This window comes from Trichomycterus rosablanca, chromosome 24 (genome assembly GCF_030014385.1).
Source record: "Trichomycterus rosablanca isolate fTriRos1 chromosome 24, fTriRos1.hap1, whole genome shotgun sequence".
NCBI lineage: Eukaryota > Metazoa > Chordata > Actinopteri > Siluriformes > Trichomycteridae > Trichomycterus > Trichomycterus rosablanca.
The window spans coordinates 541,699-562,320 of record NC_086011.1 but is presented as its reverse complement, the minus strand read 5'-3'; the positions used below and the strand labels follow the sequence as shown (position 1 = coordinate 562,320).

Sequence of the window (20,622 nt, the reverse complement as noted above, 5' to 3'; positions counted from 1 at the left end):
TCTCGGGAGTGTAGGATAATGGGAAATGCATCTGTAGAGAGAGAGCACTAGGTTTACACAGACCCTGGATGTTCAGTGCTGGATTGGAGAGTTTTTTGATCTCAGGTTCTGATTGGCTGTACGAGCGCCAGCACCAACGTGACGTCAGCGTTTGTATCGACATCGCCGGCTAACGGATCCCAAACGGATCTGTTTCCACGACATCACTGAGCTATACCGCTCGTATTCCCCCTCTCTTCCTCGTCCTCGCTGTCTCCGCCCCTCTCTCGCTCCTCCTCCCCAAACTCGTCCTCCTCTTCCTCCTCCTCCTCCTCCTCGGGCGCCAACTCTTCGTCCTTCTCTTGTTTAACGGACTGGATGTCGGGAGGAGGAAGAGCCTCCTCACACACCTCAGGGTTCTCCAGCATCTCGCGGATGAGAGGAGGCATGGGCCCCGGGATCTCCATCTTCAACGTGATGGCTCGTTCAGCTCCTGCACAAACACACGCACACAAATGAAACACAAAATAATGTGGACGCAGCTTTAACAGGGGTTTTATTGAGCTATCAGGTGCAAATCTGACCTTTGGTGCTGATTCCTCTCAGGTCCGTGACCTTCATCAACATTCGGGGGAACATGTGAGGTTTATTGGGGCGTCGCCTTCTGGCATAGATCTTGAGGGCCTCCAGCAAAGGCTCCTGCAGCCGATCCACCTTCTGAGGCTCCTCCAAATCCATACGGTCTAAAAAACAACAAAATTATCATCTATACTGTGTAAAACAACAACAACAGCATGTCCTAATATTTAATGGTTTGTTTTCACTAGTGTCCCACACAGCCATGTAAGAGTTCAGACTGATTTAACTGTGGGTGGGTGCAGTACCTCCACAGATGAGGCAGATGGCACTCAGGAGCCCCGTCTCGGTGTCGTCCATCTCCAGAGGAAGCAGCTGATCGGCGAAGGAGAAGACGAGGTCGGTCAGAGGTCCGAACCCGGCGTTGTGCATCTGAGTTCTGTTCAGGGTCAGACCGTCCGAAAAGGTCATGGTGTCCTGCTCAGGGGTGTAACGGGTACAGATCCTCAACATCTACAACACAGAGAGAGAGAGACAGAGAGAGAGAGATCAGTATTATTGGGATGGATAGAGAGACAGACAGACAGAGAAAGAGGTAGATAAATAGACACACAGATACACAGACAGAGGAACAGGCAGACTGCTACACATACAGACAGACAGAAGGACAGAAAGAGAGGTAAATACACAGAGATAGACAGACAGAAAGACAGATACATAGACAGACAGCCAGAAAAACAGATATATAGACAGACAGACAGGTAGGCAAACAGACAGACATTTACACAGACACAGACAGAGAGGTAGATACAGAAAGGTAGATAGACAGACAGACAGACACACAGGCAGAAGAACAGACAGAGAGGTAGATTTACAGACAGATACACAGAGAGACTGATAGACAGACTGATAGGGCCGGTCTGGGAGTCACCAGCATAAACACGTGCATGATAACACAGATACTGACGATCTAGATCTGATCTGGACTTCCTATTAAAAACATACTTTATTTATTTGTGTGTGTGTGTGTGTGTGTGTGTGTGTGTGTGTGTGTGTGTGTGTGTGTGTGTGTGTGTGTGTGTGTGTTTCCTCACCAGGATGTCCAGACAGGCGGATTTGAGCAGGGTGATCTGGTCAGCGATGGTCAGCGTCGTGAAACCCGGCAACCGTTTGGCAAACTCCACAATTTTGATGATGCACTTTGTGGAGAGTTCACTGAATTTATCCCACAGTCCCAAATCCAGCTGCACCCTGTGATCGGCACTCGAGTTCTGCTCAGAGACAAACACACACACTGTAGGAACACAAGTATGTGGACACCCCCTTTTATTATAAGGGTTTGGTGTTCTAGCAGCACCAAATGTTTGAAGAAGTGCAGAGCCCAGACTTTGTCAAATGCTCTTTTGACTATGGGCACAAGTTCTCACAGACACACTCCAAAATCATGTAAAAACCCTTCATAAAAAAAGACACACTGAACACTTTTGGATCATGGGATGGACGCTGTAGGATTTACGTGTTTGGTCAGTGCGCTGTTGTCCTGCTGGCACTGATGCTGAGGTGTTTACAAATAAATCCCAACAACACTGCTGCACTCACACCAGAATAATCCAAACTGTCATGTCATTACCATGTTAGTGTCGGTGCAGTGCTCAGAATGAGCCCACCCAAACTTCATCTGGTTTATAGGAGTTCTGTATAGTACCGGGGGGGGCTACAGTCAGTGATTGTATAACCACAAAGTTCATCTGTATGCTAGGTGTAGCTTATAAAATAGTCAGTAGCAGCAGCCAAAAACTCCAAACACTGCCACACCACCAAACCAACCGAGAAGAATGCTAGCATGTACAATTTTAAGCATCGCCTCAGGTTTGATTAGGTGCAGAGACTGCTTTTAAGTGTAGATAACCAAGAATTGCGCCTCCAACACCCCCTACTGGCCTGTGTTATACTTCAAATAATTCACAAAAATAATACATTAAAGTCATAATTTAGTGATTAAAAGTCTAAAATCTTTAAATTTGGGACATATACAGTGTGTCTGTACGCGAGCACTTACGGTGGTGTACTTTCCCAGCTGACAGAGCGACGGAAACGTCTCCCGATGAGCTTTGCTGACCTTATTCACCAGTTCCTCCAGTTCACCGCTCAGCTCGTAACTCTCCACCAGAACCAGTTCCTCCTTCACGTCCTTCTTCTTCTTAAATCTGTCGTTCCGCACCGCTGAGAGTCAGAGAGAGTTTTCTGTTTATATTAAACGTTTGATTCTGGAACTTATATTATTTTATTAATCATCTCTGTATAAGAGCAGACGAGCTCGGCATGAGTGATCCTGGTCATGAGGGGAAATCCCCAGTGTGCTTAATGGAGTGACTGGGATGGGCTAAATTGCTTCAGGACGTCAGCAAGATTAACCGCAGAAATAAGATCAGACTTTCTTTCCCCGATTTTCCCTCCAATTTAGTCATATCCGATTCCTGGATGGTTTTCCCTCTCTACTTCTACCGATGAGGGTTGTGACTGACACACGCCCCCTCCAACACCTCTGCATCAGGCGGGTTCATAGGGAGATCTGTATCGCGCACGTCTCTGTTCAGCGCCATCGATCAGCCAGCAGAGGGCGTAACTGCAGCAATTTGAGGATTCCTATTTCTATCCAGCTTTGAGACGGGCACTGAGAACGCTGACAGTCCAACCCCCAAACATCAGCCAATCATGTCCATGCAGATGCCCGACCAACCGATAGCCCCGCTGAGATTAGAACCCCGGATCCCCAGATCTCATCAGTTCTTCATTAGCTCGCCTTCTTTGTTTTGGACGACACCCCTCGCTCACACTGTAGCCCGTCTCACCTTCCTTCGACATCCCGACCTCCAGGCACTTCTGCAGGCGGCAGTACTGGCAGCGGTTTCGGCTGATTTTGTTGATCTGGCAGTTTTTCTCTCGGTGGCAGGTGTACACCATGTTCTTCTGGATACTGCGCCGGAAAAAACCCTAAAAACAGGAACACGGCGCACCATATAAAAAGAAAAGAAGTCAGAATGAACCTTTGATTAACAGACCCAGAAGATAAATGCTACAGGATGTGCTCGCGGATGAGCCAAAAATCTGTAGACGCCACTTTAAATTAAGTCTTATTTTATTATAGGGACACTATCATGCCGGAAAGGAAAGGGACATGCTGGAGCATCTGTTGCTGCCACCTCCACCCCCGACATTCTCACAGATGCAGATCGCTTCTTTTCACCTGCCAGGGGCGGGGTCTTACTGCCATCCATGATCGGCCATTCCCCCGTGTAGACACAGAGCCCTGTTTCATCCATCCTCCCTCTCCCTACAGACACACCGCCAATCGTGTCTCTGTGTAGGCTGATATTCGAACTCGAAGCTCGATATCCCATCTCTGCTGTTCTACCGTGTTTTACTTCTGCGCCACATGGGCCTTCCCTAAATTCTTGCCACAGATTGAAGGCATGAAATTAGTTTATAGAATTGATTTTATACACTGGGTGTGACTAAAGCGCAAGCATTACAAGCATTAAAAGTGTTGTCTACATACTTTTGGACATAATATGTACACATAAAGTCTACAGTCAAACAAAAACATCACTATTTATTTACTTATTTATTTATTTACTTATTTATTTATTCACCCAAGTTTATTGAGAAGCTTGGACAATTCATTTAATGGTGCAGAAAGTTCTAGAATGTCATTTATTTTTGGGACACGTACTTTTCTGCGTCCATATAAATACAACTAAAGTGCAAGTAGGTGGAAAAAAACTCAAAAAAACTTATAACAGAAGTAAAATGTATTAGATTTATTATATTGGTCTTGTTGTTCTCGCTGTTTGGACTTTTGATCAGAAATCGATGATTTGCTGTGACGGCCATGACAGATGACGTGTAGGAGTAGAAGTTGTAATAAACTCCACCACCAGGGGGCAGCACCGCTTTATTTTACTGGTTTTAGTTTCAAAATAATCTGGACACACACAGAACGAACAGAACCGATTTGAGATGATTTGATCTGTAATGAATCGACTCACCTTGCACCCCTCACAGGAACTGACCCCGTAATGATACCCGGATGATTTATCCTGGCACACGAAGCAGGGTTTGTAGACCCGCGGTGGGGGCGGAGGGGACGGTGAACTGGGAACCATCTCCTCTGAACTGGAACTGCGAGTGTCCACCGCTGCACACACAGAACAGATCCAACTCATACTACTGACCATCATAATAATCACACAGAACAGATCCAACTCATACTACTGACCATCATAATAATCACACAGAACAGATCCAACTCATACTGCTGACCATCATAATAATCACACACAGAACAGATCCAACTCATACTACTGACCATCATAATAATCACACACAGTATACACACACTATATGATCAAAAGTATCGGGACGCCCCTTCTAATGACTGAATTCATGTGTTTCACCCACAACAGTCACTATAGCTGTAATAAATCAGTTATACAGAGGAAATTACATGCTTCTGACTTTGAAGCAACAGTTTAGGGAAGGTCTTTCCCTATTCCAGCATGAGTGAGTTCTATAAAGACATGAAGAAACTCAATAGCTCTGGGATGAACCGGAACACCAACTGATCAGTCAGTGCCCAGCCATACAAATGCTGTCATCTTTTGACTGAACGGGCACAAATTCCCACAGACATAGAGGTCACTCTATTTTAATACTTTTTGTTTTTTAAATGGGACGTCCAGTAAGCTCACGGTCAGGCATCCAAATACTTTATGCAGCAGTTTGGGGAAGGCCCTTTCCTGTTTGGACCTGCACAGAGCTTTGATCTCCAATCCACCAAACTCTGGGATGAATTGGAATGCAAGTGCGCACAAGACCTTGTCGTCCAACATCCGTGCCTGAAGAATTCTCTTTTGACTGAACGGGCACAAATTCTCACAGACACACTCCAAAATCCTGTGGAAAGCCTGCTCAAAAATGTAAAGGTTGTTGTGCCCTTAAAAAATGATGTCCGGCTAAGTCACGGTCACGGTCAGGTGTCCACATACTTTTGGGAGTGTCTCAGGAAGGGTGTAAATAAATGGTGCTCACTCACACACACACACACTCTCACACACTCTCACACACACACACACACTCTCACACACACACTCGTGCCAGACAATAGTATCAGTGTTTCCATCTGGTTGATTTTTGTGGTTTGGGTTGGTTCTGCTCCCCCTCATCACTCGGCACCTTTAACTCTCAATGAACTCTGAAAATATTTGTCTTTGATCTTGGTGGATTTGGGGAGCGTCTGACTCGGGCCGGGTCCTCGTTCACCGCCCAAAAACGTTCTACAGGAACGGCATGATTAAAACATGGATGAGGAACACATGGCTGAGGAACACTTACATCGAGAGGGAACGCTGCTCTGTGTAACACAGTGGATCAGCCAAGGCCTGTTTGATTTGTTTGAGCCAAAAGTATGTGGACACCCTTTCTAATCATTAAGCCCGAGTGTTTCAGATGAATAATATAAAATAAAATAAAATAAAATAAATGCCTTAACATAGAGGAATGTTTGGGTGAGGCCGCATTACTTCCCGTCTTACACCAAGTGTTTCCTGGTGGATCTGGACCTACCACAACCTCCACCAGGATGAAGTGGTTATTTAAGATAAACAAACACCGACGCTGAAATCTAAAGCTCTCAAGTTAGAATCTCAGCTCGGCTATCGGCCGACCTGGCGCCTACACAGACCTGATCGACTGTGTCTGAAAGTGAGCTGGATGAAAGGTTCCTTACTGCTATCGCTGATGCAATGGCGGCCTCTGCTGGCTGGTCGAGGAGCTGCACAGAGATGGTGAATAACAGAGAGCAGTGCGTGTTAGGTACAGGTGCAGCAGTGGAAAAGATGCAGCTGGGGAACTGGATACTGGATAGATCGAGAATAAAAGCGGAGAATGCAGAAATGACAGGACGAGAATTAAAAAATTATTATTATTATTATTAATCAGATTATTAGTAGCTCAGTGGTTGAGGTATTGGACTATTAATCAGAAGGTTGCTGGTTCAAGCACCACCACCAAGTTGACACTGTTGGGCCCCTGAGCAAGGCCCCTTAATCCTCAATTGTTTGATATGTAAAAGTGTCCCCTAAAGGCTGTAAATGTAAAATGCAAATGATTAATAAATTAATCTTATTATTATATTTAATTATTTATTTTAATTTAGAAGATTATTTCTAACATTTTATTTTTTAATTTGAGAGGAAAATAATAATTATTCATGTATTTATTTATTTATTATGTTACATTAACATTTAATTAAGAATATTATTATTATTAATTTATTATATTTAATTATTTATTTTAATTTAGAAGATTATTTCTAACATTTTAATTAAGAAGAAAATTATTATTAATAATTTATTATTATATTATATTATTTATTTTATATATTTATATATGTAAATATATTTTATAATAATAAAGTTTATTTCTAACATTTTTTAAATTTAATATTATTATTATTAATTTATTATTATATTTAATTATTTATTTTAAATAAATACAATTTTTAAATAATAAAATTTTAGAACATTTTTGTATATTGAGCAGAAAATTATTAATTTATTTTATTATTAAATTACATTATTTATTTTCATTTGGAAGATTACAATTTTATTTTTTAATTTAAAAAAATAATAATTTCAATATATTTATTTATTTTATTATTATATTACATCATATATTTTATTTTAGCTTATTTTTAACATTAAATTTTTTTTAATTGAGAACAAAATTATCATTATTTTATCATTTAATTACATAATTTACTTTAATTTAAAAGGTTTATTGTAACATTTTATTTTTCAAATTAAGAAGAAAATCCCGTAGCTCTTTTATAAATACTGATTTAATTTCAGACATTCGCAGCTCCCGGGTTTCTCTCGTTATTCCGTCCTCTTGCTCTTGCTCGTTAGCACGATTTGCTAACTTTGCTCCTTTTCACCAACTCTTTCTCTCAGTTCAACTTTGACCCCGTGGCTCGGTCCATCCTGCCTTTCTCTCATATTTCCTGCACCTTAAATTCCTCAAAGCCGCCCGGCTGCTCTTTTTACAGGAGCTGCAGCCTCATAAGTTTCCCTATAAATGCAGCATGTGGGATCGGACCGAGGCCCCCGCCCTGATCGGTCAGGGTTTTATTGGCGCCCGGTCATCTCGGCCGGCCATTCAGGCCACGTCCAGCTGTCCCCCCGACTCCCCCCGACTCCCCAAAAAAGCCTAAAAAACACTGGATTCCTCAGAACTGCACTTTTTATGGCTCGCAAAAAGCCGAGAGAGCTGAATGGTCTCCGAATTCTCACACCACGGGCAACGGTTAACAAGCACGGGGCGACTTCAAAAAAAAGAAGACAGGGGCGCAATAAAAGAGTGGACGGGACAAATGTGAAGGGTAACGAGACACATGAATGAGTGAACGACCTTGGCTTTGAGTCCTCCATCAGCACTTGAACATGAACTGAAGTTCAAAAAGTCCATGTCCTCACCACACCCCAAAAACAGGCACAGCACCAGATAAATACCAACCATCTTGCTTACTGTTATACACGCTATGGCCAAAAGTATGTGGATGCCACCATGGTGCACAAAGCATGATTTATAAACACGTGGTTCCATTAGTCTGGTGTGGAGGAACTTTTACTGAACACATTTGCGAGTTCGGTAGTTTTCTTACTGCTTAGGGTTTTCTGGTGGATCCTGGACCCCCTGCGACCCTGACCAGGATAAATCGTGTGTATCTTCTTCACACTGGAGGTCAGTGGTTTATCTCTGTGTGATCTACAGCTAGAACAACAGTCGCTTTTTTGAAGTGTGTCTGTGGGGATTTGTGCTGAGCATTTGTAAACAATCAATGTTCCAATTCATCCCAGAGCTGTTGAGTGGGGCTGAGGTCAGGACTCTGTGCAGGGCCTTGATTGTAGGCTGACCAGCCCCGGTCATCCAACATCAGTGCCTGAATGGGCACAAATACCCACAGGCACACTACAAAATCAAAAGGTTAGATGCTGATATAGCAGAGTGGAGCGAGACTTAATGGGATGTCAGACAAGCTCATGGTCAGGTGTCCACATATTTTTGGCCATACTTTCTAGTTCCAAGAGCGCCAGGACTTTACTGAACCACAGTAAAAGCTATTTCCCCCCAAATGCTAGCGACCCAGGAATCTACCCAACAAGCTTAAGGTCAGGTGTCCACATTCTGGTGGCCAAAAGTATTGGGACACTGATCATGATATACTGAATCGTTCCCTCTTATCTTTGTAGCTTTGTTGCCTTTTTACAACATTTTGGAGTGTGTTTGTGGGAACCTGTGCCCATTCAGTCAAGCCTGGCTCATCACAGACGTTCTAATTCATCCCACATGTTCAGTAGTGTTAAGATCAGTGCTCGACTAAACCCGACCGATCATACAAACAGCAGCACAGTCCCACTGGAGCAGGAACAGACCTTCCTCAGGGTGTCCACATACTTTTGGCCCTGTACCAGACCCGTGTGAGCTGGCACTGCTGACCACGGGTTCGAACCCTGAGCAGGGTGTGGACATGTTGTGAAATTGTGTAACATGACGGTGTGAGATGTGAATGATGTGACGGAGAGGGTCGATCCGAGAGCAAGTTTACTTTTCTCACCAAATCTGGCGCCAAACCCTGAGCGCCGAGTCCACCCACACCCACACCCACACCCTCACACCACCCTCACACCACTCTGTCTTTCTAATATAATAATAATAATAAGTTATAATAATAATAATAATGACAAGAACAATAATAAATAATAATAATATAATTAAATAATTTATATTTTAAAATTTTAAGTTATTAATATTGATTTATATTTGTATACTTCTATAATATTTTAAAAATAAATTATAATATATAAACAATAATAATTTATATATTATTTTTTTTATTTTTTTTTTATTTTTTTTTTAAATTGCTTTTTATTTATTTTGTCTGATTTGAATTTAAAAGTAAAACTTAGAAATGAAATTTGTGAAAGTGACCGTGATGTTGACTGTGAAATAAAAATGACCCCCCCCCCCCCCCACACACACCCCCAGTGCCCTTCAGACTCATCCAACACCCCCCCACCAAACCCTCGTAACCCCCAAACCCTGCTTCTTCCTGTCTTTTAAAGGAAGCCTGGAATAAAAGACGGTCATTGTCCAGGAGATGATCCAATAAAACACACACACACACTCACACACACACACACACACACACACACACACACACACACACACACACAGATGCTGCGTGATCTGGATGGCATCCAAGGGCTGAAGCAGTAAAACGGGCAGCGCCACCGAGTCCTTTACACATTCCTGCTACACGAACACGAAACCCCGACAAAATAAATACACATTCATCCTGAAACAGCTCACGGTCCCTCAACAACTCCCCCCCCCCCCCCCAACCCACCCCCAGATCCATCATCTTAACTACAGTACCATACCACAGCATACTATACTATATGATACTATACCATACTATAAGATACAATACTATACCATTCGATACTATACCATACAATCCCATATCATACCACAGCATCCGATATGGTACCATACGATACAATATGATACAATTCCATATGATATAATACAATATGATACAATACTATATGATATGTTACTATATAATATGGTGCTATACAGTATGACATGTTATGATACCATACTATACAATACGATAACATATATCACAACAACATATCATATAATACGATTCCATAATAAACCATACAGTACGATACAATATAACACGATACTATACCATACTATATGATATGGTACTTTTACGGTAACATTTGATACAATACATATATGGTACTGTACTGTACCATATGATACCATACTATACGATATACTGTGATACTGTATGGTATGATACAATTTAACACAATACCATATGATGCGATGCGATACCATACCATACAATATGATACCATTTGATACAATAAAATACGGTACGATACCACACAATACCATACAGTACCATACGATGCGATATAATACGCTACCATATCATATGATACGATACCATACGATACGATGCGACACCATATGATACAATACCCCAAGTATCAAGGCCCCATCCTACCTCACCGACCTGCTCCATCAGCACATTCCCTCCCGTAGCCTTCGCTCTTATGAGGCTAACCTACTGTCCATACCCTCTAGGACCAAGCACCGGACCTGGGGTGACAGGGCCTTTTCCATAGCTGCTCCATCTTTATGGAATGCTCTACCCAAACACCTACGAGATTGTCCTGACCTGTCCAAATTCAAGTCACTTCTCAAAACTCATCTATTCAGAGTGGCATTTAACTTGTAACAACACGAAATAAATGCTTTTATTTTTGCTATTCTTTTTAATAGTTTTTATACTTAGATCACGACAGAAATGTGAAGTCCTAGATCCTAAAACTTGTAAAGTTTTCAGTTTCCTGATTGCATGTGAATCTGTCCTGTTTCTGTCTAATTTTAAGAAATTGTTCTATATTTGTTGTTCTCTCTCATAATTTAGCTAATTTTTAATGAACTGTCTTATGCTGCTCTCTTTGTTTTTATCTTAATTATTCTTGATGTTGATGTACTATTTTGATTTTGTACTATGATTTGTATGGTGTATGTATTTGTTTTGATTATTTGTCTTATGTAAAGCGTCTTTGAGTATCTTGAAAAGCGCTATATAAATAAAATGTAATATTATTAATATTAATACAACACGATGTAATACGATACAATACAATACGATACTATATGGTACGAACCTATACCATACAATACACTGCCATACCATACGTTATGATCAGATACAATACGATAATATACCATAATATACAATACCATATCATATGATGCCATACACTGCGATAGCATACCATATGATACAATACAATATAATACGATACTATATGATACGATACAATAATATATCATATTTTATGATACCATACGATATGTTACAATATGCTACCATACAATACATCGCGATACTACACCGTATGATACGATACCATAATAAATGATCAGGTTCAGAATTATATGGACACCACTATTCTGCTCCACTTAGCAGCACCCACACACTTTACTGCACCCCATAAACCCCCTCTGTACCTCCACTGCACCCTCATCTGAGGCTCGGTCAACATTTGGTCACAGTCTGTACTTCACTCTGATCACCCCCACACCCCCCTGCCCTGCGCTCAACGTTTCCTGGTGGAACCTGGACCCACTGTGATCCTGACCAATGTTTTTTGTAGTAGAACAACGGTTGCTCTTTTGGTAAGGCTTCTCACAGGAGTTTGGAGTACGTCTGTAGGAAATTGTGCTGAGCATTTGTACGACTGGGCACTGATCGTCAGTCGGTGTTCCAATTCATCCCAGAGATGTTGAGTGGAGCTGAGGTCAGGAGCTTTTCTTCACGTCTCTATAGAGCTCGCTCATGCTGGAACAGGAAAGGTCCTTCCCTAAACTGTAACTGCAAAGCTGGAAGCATACCATTACCTTTATATCATTGATTTATTACAGTTAGCAACTGTTAGAAGGGGTGTCCCAATACTTTTGTTCATACAGTGTGTGTGTGTGTGTGTGTGTGTGTGTGTGTGTGTGTGTGTGTGTGTAATTATTCCATTATGGTATCAAAGTGCTGAATTATGAGATGAAACCTCCTGATGGGAGCGACGAAATGAGTGAAGGGTGCAGGGTGGAGTGAAACGGAGCTGATAGAGGGATTAAAATACTTTCACACTTTGATCTTTAAATGCCCCCCTGCTGAGCTCCCGAAAAACCACCAAGTAAAAAAAAAAGAACGTCTTTATTCAAAGAATCGGTTTAGATCAACAGAGCCGCTGTTCTACACCACGATTTATTTATAATCATTTATTATAACCAGAATAGAGTCAGAATCTCAGATCTGAGGAACTATATAAATATACACGGCTCATAGTTCCAAAAAAGAAGGGACAGCGTGTTAAACGTTCATAAAAAAACGTTAATTGTAAACAATATGAAAATTCGATATTTGATGTTTTACTTTTGTGAACTTCACATCTCTTTTGGAAATACACACTCATTCCAAGTTTAGTGCCTGCAACACATTTCAAAACAGTTGGGACAGGATCATGATTCATGCTGTGTTGTATCCATAACAAATATTAACACACCGAGATCTCCCCAGAATCTTTCGATAGTATTAAGCACTGTACAGGGTAAAATATCTATAAGCCTTGTAAACGCTTAATTCTTGTGGAACAACATAAATGGCCCAAGTTTTTTGAAACGTATTGTAGGAATCCATTTCAGAATTAGGATTTAACTAGAAAAGATAATACATGGTATGTGGTAGGAAGACCTATGGGATGAATTGGAACCTCAGTTGCCAGCCAGGAACTCTCATCTGGCATCAGTGCACGATCTCACAAATATTTAAGAAAATCTCTAATAAAATAAGTAATCGAGTGTCCACATACTTTTGGCACTTCATTATTACCCTACTGCGCATTGGGGCATGTCTCAGAATGCTGACCGTGATCAAGACACCAAGAGGAAAACAGGACTGTATTGACAGAGCATGAATGGCTGGAGCTTCCACCAAGAAAACAGTACAGGCCTAAATGCTAGACCCCATACATTGTGATAATCTGGCTCTGTAATTACGTGACTTTCTCTGGTTTAGTTTACTGCAAATCAGGACAAATGACCCTGTACAGTGCATAATATTATTGAAAGATTCAGTAAATCAAAGCGAATCTCTGTGTGTTAATGTTTGTTATTAATATAACACAGAATAAATCATGGAAGAACGGTTTTTTATTCCTCAAGGAACACTAAAGATGTTCTGGAGCGTTTTCCTTTCATTCGTCACATACAAATCACAAAATCAAACAGTAATTAAATGTTAATAATCTGATATGAATGAGAACAGAACAAGTCACTTGAGGTGTCTGTGGAAATTTGTGCCTGTCCAGTGAAATTAACTTAATCACTGTGCAATCACTGTTCCAATCCATCCCACAGATGTATACCAGGGTTGGAGTCAGGGCTGTATGGAGGCCACTGAAGTTCCTTCACATCAATATATTCGTTCGGCTTCTCCTGTATTTAGGCGTCGCCACAGCAGACCTGATTTGGCACAGTTCTACCACTGACAAGTGCACCTCCCAATGTCTGGGCTGTTTCGGACCCCAGCCCCTCCGGACATCAGCCAGACGTGACCGTACAGACACCTGACTGGCTAATTCAAACCCTGGGTCGACGGGCTAGCTTACCTGAGCGCTGTGCCACCCAAGCGCCAAGCTCCTTAATGCCAACCTGCCAAAGTACATCTTTAATCCGCTAACTTTGTGTACAGGGAACATTAATGCTGGAACTGGACAGGTCCTTCCCAAATTGAAGCTTCATAATAATTTAATATCATAATTTAATATAGACACCTGTTAGCAACACAAACCTGAATTCAACAGCAGAGGTGTCCACATAGTTTTGGTCATTTCACACGCAGATTTATGTATTTAAGATGTTGTTTGATTATGTAAATGATAAAAAAACAAAAAAAAACTATAGACGCTAAATTTCGCGAATTGAAGAAGTTGAAATAAACGGGCAGCACTGCCGAAGGAAGAATCGTTTAGAAGTGAAAAGAGTCGACTCGTCGAAGAGCCGAATTATTTGACTCACTGAACAGCGAGCCGAACAAACCAGCGTCACTGGAGCTGCGCAAAACCTGTTAGCGATGCTAATGTACTGGTACTTACAGAGCATGTTGCTGCCGCCGGACCAGGCGTAGGTTTCAATAGCAGAGAAGAACGGGTTGGTCTTCCTCATCATGCAGGAACTCTGGGTGGACATTTCGAAGTGAGGTCCAGATCTGAGCCTCAGAGCCTCCACACAGTCAAACATTATTATGATGATGATGATGATGTTCAAATTATAAAATGAGCAAGAAGGTCAAGGGCTGAAGCTTCAGGCTGCTTCTTCTTCAATGATCCACAAAAACTTACAACAACAAAGCAAGAAGTGTCAGAAGAACTGATGTCAGGTGATGCTCAGAAGGTAAACGTCCAGTTTGTTCAGTCTCAACTCGGAGGATGAAACTAATACCAAAATTTGGTTTCTTTTAGAGTTTTTCGTCTATTTTAAAGCATCACCACATCAAACTCTCAACAAACCAGACATCAAGTTGAGCTACTGGGTCAGAGAAGATCCTCCAATCAGATTGAGGACCGTCTTGAAGTCTGATGTCACTTTCAGATGCACCAAACACTTTCAGGTTCAGGGAAGCAAAACAACAAGTCAGACTTTGGAAGTTCAGGTAGGACTCAAACGTCAAACCTCCAATAAGTTCAAGTTCAAGTTCAATCCAAAATCTTCTTCTTAATGAGAACTTTTCAAGTTGAGCTGAAGTCTCTTCTGACTTCTTTTCATTCTGAACCTTCACCTCTGTGAGACGTCCAGATTTCTGACCATCTCCGACTTGTTCTTCTGCTCTTTTCCTCCTGTTCTCCAGGAGCACGCCTGCTGTGGAAAGTTTACAGCTCAGTGTTCAGAGCGAGGGAAGTTCAGCTCTGATAATGGACGCTCTGAGACGACACGTCTAGCTCTGCCCCCTTCACACTGAACCGGGGGGAGGAAGAGAGGGACCTGGGGAGGGGCGGGAGTTCGTCTGGTTGGCCGAAAACTTTCTGTCACTCTGGTTTTACGTCCTGAGTTTGAAAATGAAAACAAACAACTGCCCCCACCGTCCCCCCACCGTCCACCCACCGTCCCGCCACCATCCCAGAATCCCTCCGTCCAGCCCTCGTCCGGTCGTCCCACCATCCACATCTCTCACTCTCCCTCGAATTCCTGTTCTTTACTTTTTCAACACATCGCTGCTAACGGCACATTTACCTCCCGTCCACACCAAACCTCCACAAGTCCACCGAGTCGCCGCCGGCTCCAGTCTGAGCTCATACACCGATCAGCCATAACATTAAAACCACCTCTTTGTTTCTACACTCACTGTCCATTTTATCAGCTCCACTTACCATATAGAAGCACTTTGTAGTTCTACAATCACTGACTGTAGTCCATCTGTTTCTCTGCATGCTTTGTTACCCCCTTTAATGCTGTTCTTCAATGGTCAGGACCCCCACAGGACCCCCACAGAGCAGGTATTATTTAGGTGGTGGATGATTCTCAGCACTGCAGTGACACTGACATGGTGGTGGTGTGTTAGTGTGTGTTGTGCTGGTATGAGATCATCCATTTCTTCTAAATTTCATTCATATTTTGCTTGATGTGGACATTTTGGGCGACGGAGTCTCACAGAGAGCCGCATCGTGTACGGAGAGACACGTTAAGCAACACGCTGCACTGCTCCTGAATTTCCCCACTCCTCGTGCAGATGCCTCAACCAGCCTGCATGGGTTAGATTTGCAGAAGCAATAAGGAACCCTGTCGCCCCTTCCTCAGGCATGGCTGACTGTGTGTGTTGGATGCCCGGCCACATTGATAGCACAGCTGAGTTTTGAACTTGAGAGCTTCAGATCATGGAGATGTTCAGACTAGAACGTTAGACCAACAGAAAGAGCAGAAAATATAATATATATATATATATATACGTATATATATATATATATATATATATATATACAGTATTATATTATATCTGTGTTTTTCTTTGTTTTATGTGTATATTTATTAGGTTTTTGTGTGTCTAGTAAAGAATTGGATTAGTAAAATAGATAAATTTGTAATATTTCTCTATAATAAAGTAAGAAAGAAAGTAAAGAATTGTATTTATAATTATTTATTCTTTACTATTTATAGTCACCCAGAGTCAAAACAGTCCTGATCAGATCAGTCTCACGTCCGTGTCCTTAAACCAGCATTTCTTAAAATTTTGGGTCCATCACCCCACTTTAATGTCTCAAAATGTTCACACCCCACCACACCCCAAACTCCTCACCCTACAAATCAAGGTTCTGTACAATAAAATAGTTTGCAGACCCATCTGAAGCTCTGATGTCCTCATCTGAGGTCCTTCCATCATGGTGAACTGCTGCTTCATACTGTGTGTTTACATACATAACCTGGAGTGTAGCGCCCTCCTCAGGCCAAGGACGGTACATGTATTAGTATAAACACACACACACACACACACACACGGTGCGGTATTGTTGTGACCAGCGTTATCAAGGTACACGTATGCCAAACGACCGAAAGTCAAGGCCAAAAGTATGTGGACATCTCTCCTAACTATAACTCCTGTATAGCTGTATTTTATTTGTGTATGAAACCAATTATATGCTTCAACCGCTGTGCCAACAGTTTAGGGAAGGCCTTTTCATTCTTGTTTCTTCTCACGTCTGTTAAGCGCCAAAATATAAAGACGCGCTTTGAGAACGCCTGTTCAGAGCTCTGACCTCAACTGTATTGAACACCCTTGGGATGAAATAGAACACTGACTGTGAGCCTGGTCTCTTTATCCAACATCAGTACATGATTCTTAAAATATGCTTATGTGACTGAAAAGAGTTCAGCTGTAGGGCAGTTGAAGCTTAGTGGTTAAGGTAATAATAGTAATCGAAGTAGTAGTAATCGAAAGGTCGCTGGTTCAAGCCCCACCACTGCCAGGCTGTCACTGTTGGGCCCTTGAGCAAGGCCCTTAACCCTCAATTGTTTATACTGTGTACTGTCACAGTACTGCAAGTCGCTTTGAATAAAAGCGTCCGCTAAATGTAAATGTAAAAGAAGAAGCCCAGTTCAGCAGGAAAAATCTGGCAACCCTGTCTGGAGTGCTGTGTGGAAAAGAGCTGCTTTCCTTTAATCACTTTAATTGCTTTTCTTTAATTACATCTCAGTTCTGTGAAAAAGTAAATGCCCCCTATGGTCAATCAATTCGAATACCACACCCCAGTCCAGGGACAGGTGAAGTATTTCAGTCTCTGAGACTCCGAGACTCCAGCGTACCACAGTGAGAGGCACTTATTCCAACGGAAGTCTGAAAAAGTGGTGAATCTAAACAGAAATTTCTTCAAGTGGTCAGAGACAACTCGTCCAGGAATGCACAAAAAATCATCTCCAGCTTCTTCTGTGTGGCAGCCCGAGTGCCCACGATGCCACAATGCCACGGTGCCACCCTGAGAATGATGGAAACTACAGAACTGGATTTCTGATCATCACAGCAGGAATTTGTATCGTTCAGTTTTGGATGTCGACCCCCTTTTCCCTCTGTCGACCCCCTCCCCGTTCTTTCCCTTTTACATTCGAGAGTGCTGAACTCTGGAAAGCAGCCCCACAGGGGTTTAACACACACACACACACACACTCACACACACACTCACACGCACACACACACACACAAACACACACACACATACTTTTATTGGTTGTGATTTTGGCAGCAGTTCCCTCACCGCTGGCTCGTGTTTTTATTTCTGCGTCTGTTTTTCCATCTATTATTTTCATTCCTGTGTTCAGGGTTTGATCCGCGTCTCCACTCACTGTCCTTCCACCTCCAAGAAACTTGCAGAAGGTGGATTGGTTGCTCCTATCACTCATAAATGTGAGTAAGTGATTGAGTGAGTCAATCAGTGTTGCATCACAGTGACACCCATCTCAGCCCATAATTAGTTTAATTATTTATAACTTTTATATTTTATAAATACTTATTGTTTGTTTTTAATATTTTAACTGTTTTATTTTAATTTAATTTTTTTATTTTAATTTTATTTTAATTTAATATATTTTTTGCTTCTTTTTTTCAGCCTCAGTTTCACCTCAAAGCTTTTTTATTCGCTCTGCTTCAACTTTTCACCTGTCTGTCAACACACGCTTTTATTTATCTTTATAGTTAACACACACACACACACACACAAACACACACACACACACACACACACACTGATACACACACACACACACACACACACATAGCAAAGAACAGAGCTGCACAATTTCAGCCAGCTCAACTCTCTCCACACCTTGAGGCAATTACACACACACACACACACACTCTCACACACACACACACACACACACACACATACACACACTCACACACACACACACACACACACTCTCACACACACACACACACACACACACACATACACACTCGGAGAAAAGCAGGCAGTAAAAGAGCAGCCTGTTCGCCGTTTCACCTCCTGATTTCTTGGAACTGCCCAAAAAATGATGCCAGCAAGAACCGTCAACAGAGCTGTTTCAATAAACCACCATTACCAGTACCAAGGGTTCCAGTATCAAGGGTTCCAGATTTTTTTCCTAGGGAAGCACCCAGTGAATGTTTCTCTGTTGGTTCTTAGTTCTAGTCCCTGATTTTTCTGTGTTCCAGTTCTGATTTATTTGTGGAGTTCTCGTGTGGTGGGACAGAACCCCACAGTGCTGATCCGGAACCCAGCAGAAATGCTACAGTGAGATTAGAAACCAGAATAATAATGAAGGTTTTTACTCTCCGTGTTTTGCTCTGTGGAAACACGGCGCTCATAAACGTTCAGTTAAACGTTCAGTAAGTGAGATTTAGCACCACCTAGTGTTTATATACTGGAACTGACACTAGTGTGTGTATCACAAGATTTCACATGTTAAAAGCTTTTAAGCTAATGGTCAGGGTCCCCTACTCATGATTCAAAACTTCTAATGTACAACTTAAGTGCTATCAGAAAAGTCATGCTAATACACTAGATTAACCCCGCCCACTTTTTTACAGAAAGACTAGCAGTAGGTTGGCGATACTTACACAACGCCGCCATCTCTTTAGGCAGATCTGCGCCGTATCGTCCAAACAAGCGGCTCCTGGCCAGGAGATCGAAGGGCCCGGGGCCTCGCATCGGACTGAAGGCGAACGGGTAAAATCCAGTCATGTGACCCACGGGCCGCTCCCTGTTAGCCGTCATGCTAGCAATGGGCCGCGTGAGTAAACGTGAGGAATTCTCCATTAATTGTAGCTTAGATAAGCTTAGCGGTTAAAGCATCAGTCCAGTGTCCGGTTCTTCTTCAGTTCTCTGAGAGGTTCTGTAAGAACATAAAAGAACACAAAAGAACATAAAAGAACATAAAAGAACACTAAAGAACATAAAAGAACTACTATTATTAAACATCGTCTCATATATATATACATAGACAAAAGTATTGGGACACCCCTTCTAATTATTGAATTCAATACGCAGCAACAGTTTAGGCCCTGTCCTGTTCCAGCATGACTGCACCCCAGTTCAAAAGTATTCGGACGCCTCATTTCAAAAACCTCTGTGTGATCTTTTCAACTAGAACTGAAAAGAGAAGCTTTATACAAGACTTTGAAGTATGTCTATGGGAATATGTGCCCAAGAAAGACTCAGTCGGTGTTCCGGTTCGTCCCAGAGCTGTTGAGTGGGGCTGTTGAGCTCTTTGCAGGACACTGGAGTTTTTCTTCACGTCTTTATAGATCTCGCTCATGCAGGGACATGAAAGGGAATCAGATTCTAAAAAATTAAAACAAAAATGAAAGGAGATCGAAGGGTTTGGGGCAGCCGGACTGGGACCAGGACCGGGCTGAACAGAACCGGCGGGTTCGGATAAAGTCAGAAAATCCGGAGCGGAGGGAGCGAGATGGAAATAAAAAGAAAAGTAAAGACGGGTCGGCTGGTTCGTCTGAACCGACTCCAGAGTCCTGAATTAATGTCATATGATTTAAACCAGACCTGCTTCCTAATAAAGACGCTTCTGTTCCATGTTCGGCCCTGTGGGGCCCCGTGCCAGGGGCGTCGGGCAGCGGCGTGGGCACAATTAACCCCTTCAAACCCTCCAAATCTGTCTGCCAGTGCTGGAATGGAAATTTCCACTTCACATTAAAAACAGAACACGTTTATGATTTCAGCAGCGTCTCAATATTTACTGAGCAGGATAAAAGTTTACACACACCGACCTGAATAAGGAACACGACTGTGAGGACTTCTGACATTTTTAGTGATTTCTGTAGCTGTTCTTTCTCTGTGACTCTAAATTTACTGGGGTAAAAATATACAGCAA

The 20,622-nt window shown here is 42.2% G+C and overlaps 1 protein-coding gene across 2 annotated transcripts; it reads right to left on the bottom strand.

The window, feature by feature from the left end:
* LOC134301450 (retinoic acid receptor gamma-A-like) lies at positions 1-19,508 on the bottom strand. Of its 2 annotated transcripts, none has more exons than XM_062986135.1 (8): positions 19,352-19,508; positions 4,605-4,753; positions 3,408-3,549; positions 2,615-2,778; positions 1,650-1,826; positions 864-1,068; positions 564-722; positions 1-472 (listed from the first exon to the last, which is right to left on the bottom strand). In XM_062986135.1, exons 1-8 carry the CDS (start codon positions 19,506-19,508, stop codon positions 204-206), a joined length of 1,422 nt encoding a protein of 473 aa, XP_062842205.1. In that variant the 3' UTR covers positions 1-203. The 2 variants fall into 2 exon arrangements, with proteins under 2 accessions (XP_062842205.1, XP_062842204.1); XM_062986134.1 differs by lacking the exon at positions 19,352-19,508 and adding an exon at positions 14,364-14,508.
* Positions 19,509-20,622: the final 1,114 nt, after the last annotated feature.